The 9,503-nt window shown below is 37.2% G+C and overlaps 1 protein-coding gene across 1 annotated transcript in view; it reads left to right on the top strand.

Moving 5' to 3' along the window:
- The first annotated feature begins 261 nt into the window (after window positions 1-261).
- The window catches only part of SERPINI2 (serpin family I member 2), a 37,813-nt gene continuing 28,571 nt past the window's right edge, over window positions 262-9,503 (top strand). The window contains exons 1-4 of the mRNA XM_047098910.1: window positions 262-749; window positions 6,235-6,465; window positions 7,880-8,074; window positions 8,153-8,345. Of these exons, the coding sequence (XP_046954866.1) occupies window positions 503-749; window positions 6,235-6,465; window positions 7,880-8,074; window positions 8,153-8,345 (866 nt within the window). The 5' untranslated portion in view covers window positions 262-502. The remainder of the gene's footprint in view (window positions 750-6,234; window positions 6,466-7,879; window positions 8,075-8,152; window positions 8,346-9,503) is intronic.

Genomic DNA, 9,503 nt, shown 5'->3' with positions numbered 1-9,503 from the left:
GATTACTCAAACTGATTTAGAATACATTAACTTTGCACTGTTATAGGTTCAAAACCACACTGGAGTGTCTTCATATTTTATTCCATTTCTCTTTTCATCTATAAACCATTTTCGAGTAGTGTGGAGAGAGGATTCCCTTGATAAAGAGTTACAGGTATCTCACTTAAAACCATGGGAAAGATAGGAAAAAGCATCATTTAGCTATTTAGAGATCATATTGCTATTGACGTTGTTCCAGAATTATAATTTCTTCTTTGATTTTAGAAGACTGCCTTATGTTTTGGACTAGTTCTTGAAGGAATATAAAAATGCCATTTGCACATGCTTATTTCTCCTAATAGATGAGGCTTATTCTGCAAACTGGCATGAGAATCTCCTTGTAATAATGTTTGACTTAAGACAAAGAATTCTAATAGGAAGAAGGTTGTCAGTTGAGCTCACTATGGTCACCTCTGGTTATTTTGAAAACTAATGAATTTTAAATTAATGCACAGAAGTCAAAATGGATAAGATCTTGTTGTGGAGTCTACTGTTGATTTGTTCTGGAAGTCAAGCCTCAAGACCCTTGGCTCAAAGAAATATCGAATTTGCAGTGGATCTTTATCAAGCTATTTGTTTATCTCATAAGGACAACATTATATTTTCCCCCCTTGGAACAACGTTGGTTCTTGGGATGGTACAACTGGGAGCAAAAGGAAACGCACAGGAGCAGATAAGACAAACGTTAAAACTTCAGGAAAACTCAACTGGTGAGATTCTTACATATAATTATTAAAATTTTTTTTTAATGTTTATTTATTTTTGAGACAGAGACAGAGCATGAGTGGGGGAGGGGCAGAGAACGAGGGAGACACAGAATCCAAGGCAGGCTCCAGGCTCGGAGCTATCAGTGCAGAGCCCAATGCGGGGCTCAAACTCACAGACCAGGAGATCATGACCTGAGCCGAAGTTGGATGCTTAACCAACTGAGCCACCCAGGTGCCCCATTACATATGATTATTTATGCTGGATAAGATCTGGCCAAATTTATTTTTAAAATTAGAAGTTCAGGGTGACACAACTTAAATCAATGGAAAATGTTATCAAAAGTGTAAAATTATAATAAAATGGAGAATTGTATATAATAATCATTTTAATTGTTTCCCAATGAAAATGTTACCAAAAGAATGTATTATTTTTAATACAGATATAAAGCTGTGAGTGTGACAGTATATTTTCTTCTGGTCTGGTTTAGCCAGATTTAATTAATTGAGATCGTGTTGTGTGCGTGAATGTGTGTATGTATGTGTATGGTTTTCTGTTTGTTTATATTTCCACTATCATGATGCTATGATCATTTTTCGCATCAGTTTCAGAATATGGTTCTTAATTGTTGCATTTCATGGCCTCTTATGGAACTATCATTACTTACTAACCCCTTCTTCATTAGGTTGTTTCCAGTATTTCTGTTATAAAAATGCTTCAACGAGCATCCTTACCCAGAAATCTTTGTGTGCATCTCTCATTACTTTATTAACTTTCTAAAGTTAGTTTTCTAAATAAAATTTAACTTTTTCACTTAACTGAGACCAAGAAGAAGTATTAATTTATACATTTAAAAAGCTTGTTTGGTTAATAGTTTTTAAAGAAAATCTGAAAAAAAAATTACATAAACCATCCAAGACCTTTTGACGTTTGAGGGGTTGCTGTCTTAGAGTCTCCCAAAGGCCTATCTGAGCTACTGTAGAGCTTTGGTGCTGGTGTCCTGTTTGAAAGGGCAGTTGTCCCTTTCTCGGGCTATCCTGTGTTCTCGATTTCCATAATAATTTTAATTTTAAACTTCTACATCACTGTCAGATAATATGTCCTAAACATCAGAGCAAATTTCCAGATTTTTCGATTTGGAAATGTAATCACTATATAACTATAACCAATTTCAGTATGTTTGCCTTAGAACAGAGCACTTATATTTGGGAATTTGCCTTTCTGTTTTTACAAAGTCTCATTTGCTTCATTTTAAATAAAGGCAATTTTATGTAGAAAAGAAGTTGGTGATAGTGAAGTTAATTGCAAGAATTTTCCTTTGTGAATAATGTAAAATGAAGCCACTGTGTTCCAGATTTAGTCTTGACTGTCTAGATTAATTTCAGCAAATCCCATAAGAGAGTCGCAGAAGCATTTCATCACTTGATACTGCTTTGAAAAGTAAAAATACATTTATAAAGATATGTAAAGTTGACTCTAAGATAAATTAGCAAAATTAGTGCCTCTGAAATCTAAATTACTCTAAATGGGTATATCTTGTAGAGAAACAGAAATGTTAACAACTCTGGATTGTGAATGTAATGCTAATCATAGCAATAATGATGATGACACTATCAAACATGTATATAGTGTAGCAGACACTTTTTTCTGTGCTTGATATCTGCTCTCCTACTTAATATTTACAGTTACTCTGTGATGTAGACATAACCCTGCTGTTTAGATGAGGACATGGAAGCAAAGAAAGGTTAAAGTAGCTTGTCCAGAATGAATTCCAAAAATGATTCAGTAAGAGTTCTAGATCAGAAGAGCAATATATTATATTTTCCTTGGGAAAATATAGATGGGCAATTAAACATTAACATTGTAACACATGTAACAAAATCTATCAAAATTGCTTTCTTTTTTTTTTTAACTTTTTTAAATCTTTATTTGTTTTTGAGAGAGAGACCGAGTGTGAGCAGGGGAGGAGCAGAGAGAGAGGGAGACACAGAATCTGAAGCAGGCTCCAGGCTCTGAGATATCAGCACAGAGCCCGACGCGGGGCTCAAACTCATGAATCGTGAGATCATGACCTGAGCCGAAGTCGGATGCTCAACTGACTGAGCCACCCAGGTGCCCCTCAAAATTGCCTTCTATTATGCTTTGTGAAGGAGAGAGACACAGGGACACAGTTGGAAGGTTATTGCAAAAGGAAAAGGAAGATGAGCCAGAGAGAGAGAGAGAAAATATGAAAAAATAAACTCTGGAGAAAAAAAGGAGGAGAGAATTAAGGAACAAAGAAAAAGGAGACAGAGTTAAGGAAGGGAACAGAGTGGAAGAGAGCAAGGAAATGGAGAAGAGGCCCAGATGGTCTAAAGAAAGAAGAGCAAAGTGGTGTGAAGGGCGGAACAAGGTGTAAGATCAGAAGGTGGTGCCTGGTAGGGCCACCTTGGAACCCAAGAGGAACAGGAAAATCACTAGTAATGATCCTGTCTTCATTGAGCATTTTTACAAATGTACTTCATGGATTTCTTTGATTAATACGGATTTTTACTGTTACAGTAAAATATTATCTTGATTATTGAGTCTGCTGGCATCTCATTAAATTTCATGCTCAATATAAATGCCTCCTTGACTCATCTTGGTCCTGGCCCTACCTTCCATTCCCAGTGGTTATCAAAAGTTACTACCTGTCATACTAGGCTGTTTTATGTTAACACCTGGCTTATTCTACAGATGGTCATACAATTCCTGGCATCCTAACCCCACAGGGCTCTCAGTGTCCTCAGTTTTCCTTTTTCCCCCAATTGTCAAAACTTCTGCTCAGAATTTACCTTCTCTAGTCTACCGAGCATCTGATAATTCTCCGTTTTGCTTTGCCTCTAACATGCTGCTTACTAATCAAAGACTAACTGGGGTGCTTGCTATTCTAAGAGTGTTATGGAAAGAGGGTCAGCTTTGCATTCTGATCCCAGTTCCAAAACCAAATAATCTTGTGATTTGGCACCTCTCCAGTGACTGTACGTCTCTGGATTTTAGATTCCTCACTATAAAAAGAAGAGTTTTAATAAATGATTCATATGGACCTTTTGGCTAAAATAATCTATAATCCTATGACTGCCTTTGTTTTCATCTTTAGATCTCTCATATTTCACACACAGTTGGCCTTTGGGCTCTTAATAGCAGGAGAAGTATACATGTACTGAATTTTAGAACATTTTCTGGAGGACTAGTACAATCAAACCAAAAGTTATATTCACCCCATGGCCTATAGGTGTTCTATGACTCTGTTTTAGGAAATGAAATAAATTTATTCTCACTACTTATTGGGAGCCATGTATACATATTCGTTTTGATCTGTGCTAGAAGAGGTTATTAATCTGAAATTAAATCAAATTTATAAGACAGATAACTTTATATTCTCCTCCAAACTTGTGCTACTTGATGACATTTTTCATTGACTTCTGAGTCCAGTGATTTATCAAAGGGAAACTGACTGTTTGTCACACAGTCTTGGACCTTAAGTACATGACATAAATCTATTTGCTCTGACAAATGAGTTGGAACTATTTTTTCTCCCCTTCCCCTCCCCCCCCCCATTCCTTTAAAGATGTTCATAAATTACAAACTTCTGAAGATTGGTTTCAAATTCTGCCACTTCATTTCTGACCTTAATTAATTCTTTTGAAAAAACTCACATGCCTTAACTCAGAAAGGCTCTGTAGCCTGCCTTTATTGAGATATTTCCTCAGCTTCAAATAGCAAATGATTGCATCTAAAACCATCGCAGAAACCAGTTAAATAGATTAACTTTCATTCCTTCCTTATGTAAGAATTCTAGGATTGTAAAGACTTAGTGAAATTCTTCTAATCCAACCAAAGGGAAGTAAGTTTTTAGGGCTAAGATTGTTTATATCTGTATCTATATCCCCAGAATGCAGCATCATGGAGTTTGAAACATAATGAAATATACCTCCCAGAGCCTGCGATATGGTTATGTGGGTTGTACCTGCATAAGAGCAGGGGAGGACAAGGAGACAAGTGGGAATGGAAATGCAGGCTCCACTCAGCTAGACGAGATATGAGGCCACTGGGCTGAAACCCTCCTCCTCCCCCACCTGTGAGGGAAGCTGTTCTTATTTATACAAAGATGCCCATTGACTGCTAGCTCTCTGCTAAAGTGCACAGATGCGCGCATCTCCCCCGGCCGCCATCGCATTTCAAGTGGACAACTCAAGACAAGTTCTCAGTAAAAATTTTCTCTCTTTATTCAGTGGGTATATTCTAGTGATGAATGATTTATATTTTCTTCAATAAAGATTAATTAGGCATACTCAACTTTTAAGTTATGAAAGTGGTATTTTTAGTATGTAACTCAAAATATAACAATGGCCCTGAAAGAAACTTTGATTTGAAATAGAGTTCCTAGACTTAATGATTGAGTTCCAGGAGTAAGCCAGATAGGAATGAAAAACATTATATTTTTGGTAATGGATAGGAAGCCTCTGAACAAAGATCAAACCTGAATTCTCTCATAGGCACATGTATCTTCCCGACAATCCATGGTGGTCAGAATAATCCAACGGTAAATAAATAATAGGCCAACAGTGATTCTTTTAAAAATTTTTTTTTTCAACGTTTATTTATTTTTGGGACAGAGAGAGACAGAGCATGAACGGGGGAGGGGCAGAGAGAGAGGGAGACACAGAATCGGAAACAGGCTCCAGGCTCTGAGCCATCAGCCCAGAGCCCGACGCGGGGCTCGAACTCACGGACCGCGAGATCGTGACCTGGCTGAAGTCGGACGCTTAACCGACTGCGCCACCCAGGCGCCCCTCAACAGTGATTCTTAACTGACTCTACTGGACTCAGTTGACGAGTGGTGATAGTTGGAATGGTTAAGACTGGTACTGTTCATGTAGACGGTCACAGGATATACATTCATGAACCTGAAGAAATAGGCAATTCTGTTCTTGCACATCTCTGGAGATGATTACAGGGATTACCTCATAAATTGCAAAACTTGGACAGGTGCCATTGCTCATCTCTTATGAGAACTTTCTTAAGCTGAAATAAAAGCAATAATGAAAAGGATTGCTCATCACTGTCATACCACCATCAGTATTCATTAGTATTCTCCTTCCATAAATATCGCATGTTATGCAAAGAATGAGGTTCTAAAGATAAATTTCCAACAAGTAAGAATGAGCTAAATTTGACTATAAAAAGGGAATTTCCTTCAGCCTGTTTAAATGCACATTCTTGTTTTTGACACATTTCAAATTTACATGGACATTCTTTTTTTTTTCCTATATAAGAACTGAGTTCTTTATAAAATGCATATTGTATGAAGATAAATGCTTAAAATATTTATACTAACTTAGAAAGGATCGTTAGTTTTACCTAAGGGTGCAAAAAATGGTGATATGAATCAACACTTAGAAGTAAAGCTGAAAAGCTGTTGTTTTTATGTTGTTCAATATGTCAGTATACATTATAATTATTTTTTAGGAGAAGAATTTTCTGTGCTGGAGTCATTTTTCTCCGCCATCTCAGAGAAAAGGCAAGAATTTACATTTAATCTTGCCAATGCCCTCTACCTTCAAGAAGGATTCACAGTGAAAGAACAGTATCTCCATAGCAACAAGGAGTTTTTTCAGAGTGCCATAAAACTGGTGGATTTTCAAGATGCAAAGGCTTCTGCAGAGACAATAAGTACCTGGGTAGAAAGCAAAACAGATGGTAAAGTTTCCCATTTTCGTAAAATCATTATTTGCCATTGTATGCATGGTTTTTAATATCCTAAAGTAAAGAATGGTTGAATATTTTCCTGTTAAACTGTGGCTCAGAGGAATCAAACCTCCCATTTTGCTTCCCTGTTATTCAAATTAATACTAAATTGTAAAACTGAGAGAAATTGTCAGCTGCTTTGAAAAGCATACAGATTTTTTTCAGCGACGCCTATTTAGAGAATTTTTAATGGAAAACTTTTAATAATAGGTTTTGTTTAAGCATAGGTTTTTAATCTACGGCAGCCGAAGTAATATCTTGGGCCAGGTAAAAAAAGAGATCAGCCTCAACTGCCTTCTTTCCCACATATACTGTAAATAATTAACACATCTCAGTTGGATGGGTTAATTTTTAATAATAAATGTGGATAACCCTATCATAAACATGGTAATCTAAACTTTAATCTCAATATAAGCTAGCAAAAATTCCTCAGGGATTATGGAGTGACAGAGTAGAAAGAACACAGCTTAAAGTCCTTCAGATCTGAGTTCAAATCCTAACCGGTTCGAAGCTATGCCCTATCTAAGATGAGGATACTATTAAAATATTTCAGGATTATTAGCAGGTTTGATAATAATGTATGAGAAATAACAAGCATATAATCAGGCCTTGATTAACAGTAGTTTGTTTCTTTGTTCATTCATTCTGCTACCAAAAATTATGATGATATATGATGCTACCATATTCTTGATAGGAAGCGTCATTCAGGGAGGCATGGTTCAAAATGTGAGATGGGTGTTCTGAGCAGCGTTCACAGGGAAGTCCCATTGATGGGACACAAAATGAATATCCCTAGACAGCTCCATGGCACTCATTCATGCTTTTATCTCTTAACTGAACTAGTCACGGGACATAGAAATAGCCGACTGGTTGTTTAGAGGAAGAAAATCATACTAACAACTCCATTCTTGTCCGTTCCCAATGGTCAGTGGCTGTAGCCACAGGAATAGAAGGTTTGAGTGTACCACTGACTTATTAATTCTGATTGACCTGCTGGAGAAACTTGAAATAAAGTTTGAAAATCATCAATAAATATGCAGGAAGGGACATTCCGTTTTCATTCTTTCTGGCTGAAAAACGATTTAGACAAACAAGCTCGCCGAAGAGAGTCCAATAGCAGGTCTGTCCAGGTTTGCCTAAGACAATCTCGTATCTCCGGTTTCCTAGTGAGATCTCATTTGTACCTGTGTCTAAGTGAAATAAGTAACAGTGCTCCTCTTTACTCTCAAAATTGCCAAGGCTAGATGATAAAGCACCCCGTTTATAATGACCTGCAAAAGAAATTTGTGGTTTAATTCTATTTAAGGCATTCCACTGAGTCGCTCTTGCACATCTCTTTCTGCCTCCTCCTGCACCCCCTTCACAGGGAAAATTAAAAACATGTTTTCCGGGGAAGAATTTGGCCCTCTGACTCGGCTCATCCTGGTGAATGCTGTTTATTTCAAGGGCGATTGGAAGCAGAAGTTCACAAAAGAGAACACACAGTTGATGAATTTTACTAAGAAAGATGGTGCAGCAGTCAAAGTTCCAATGATGAAGGCTCTTTTGCGAACAAAATATGGTGAGGTGAGAAATCCTGCTTTGAAGCATTAATTGGGGAATTGCCAAGAATATTTAATATTTTATTTCTCCGTTCCAGGCTATTTTTCTGAATCCTCCGTGAACTACCAGGTTTTGGAATTACCTTATAAAGGTGACGAGTTTAGTTTAATCATCATACTCCCTGCAGAAGATGTGAACATAGAAGAAATGGAAAAGCGCATTACTGCGCATCGAATCCTGAAATGGTTCTCTGAGATGCAAGAAGAGGAAGTGGAAATCAGCCTCCCTAGGTTGGTAACGTTATTTTATTATTCCAGTTCTTAGGTTTTCACTCATGGAGGAATTTGAATAGCTGGCTAAAAGATAACAAATATTTGAAAAGGCTATTGTCGAAAAGAAAAATGCATTTGGAAGTGTAGCTCCACTTTACGGAACCACTGTTCCATAAGCACTGTTTTGCCACGTGGGGGACTGAATTTAAGCACCCAGTATTCTCTGCAATAGATGAAGAGGTGTAAGTGTTCAAGCTAGAACATCAGGATAAAAAGGACTTTTTATTCTTTTTAGTATATAAACGTACCTTTCTCTAATCTCTTAATTGGAATTTTAAATATCTGTCTTCTGTTACATTTAAGGGAGATGAAATCCCCCAACCACTTAAGGTACCACAATTAAAAGATGTGTTACACCAGCTTTGACCACCGGTGCTCCAACAGTCATTGAATTTAAATAGAGTCCTATGGAGAGTTTTAGGTAGTTAATTCAAAATGGAAATTGCAAAGGCTTATCTCAGGAAACAAGAATATAAACACTGATTTCTAAATATCATGCTTCTAGCCAACAGGAGAAACTTCAGAGTAAGTTATGCCCAAATGATTCACATTCTATCTCAACTTTTTAAAAGAGGCAGATGTCTAATAGATGATATTCTGTTCTTTCGTTTCTAAAATTTTCTGCAGACTCATCAAAACCTGGATGGTCTGTGCACCCCTCTCCCAGGCCTTTTGCCACTTAAATGTCTTGGCTTTTCCTGCATTTTCCACTAAGCCGGGATCCAGTCAGTCATTGTAATCATATTCGCAGATAATATTTTTTAATGCTTTTTGTTATTTTGTCTTTATTCTGCTCTGATTTCTCCCTAATCATCCTCAACCCCAAATCTACCCCAAAAGCCATTCCTGCTCCCCAACTATTAATTTTGTTAAGCAAAAACCCAGGAAGCAGTCCCTTCTGGCATCATTGAGGCTGGAACTGGGGACTCCTTATTTCTCTTCAAAGAACTTCCTTTTTTAATACTCACACACACCACACCAAAATTTAACTTCTGTTCCGCAGGCGCTGCTTTATGTTGATTTCTCTTACTCTCAACATATGTCTCAACTTCCTGTTCCTTAAAGAAAACATATCATTAGGCAAATCTGCGTCCCTACCCTTCACCTCAAAATTCG

The sequence above is a fragment of the Lynx rufus genome, unplaced genomic scaffold, assembly GCF_022079265.1.
Source record: "Lynx rufus isolate CCGP_SWC_20201006 ecotype Redwood Valley unplaced genomic scaffold, mLynRuf1.p SCAF_5, whole genome shotgun sequence".
Classification (NCBI taxonomy): domain Eukaryota; kingdom Metazoa; phylum Chordata; class Mammalia; order Carnivora; family Felidae; genus Lynx; species Lynx rufus.
The sequence above is the reverse complement of the archived record's forward strand: the minus strand, read 5'-3'. Positions and strand labels throughout refer to the sequence as shown.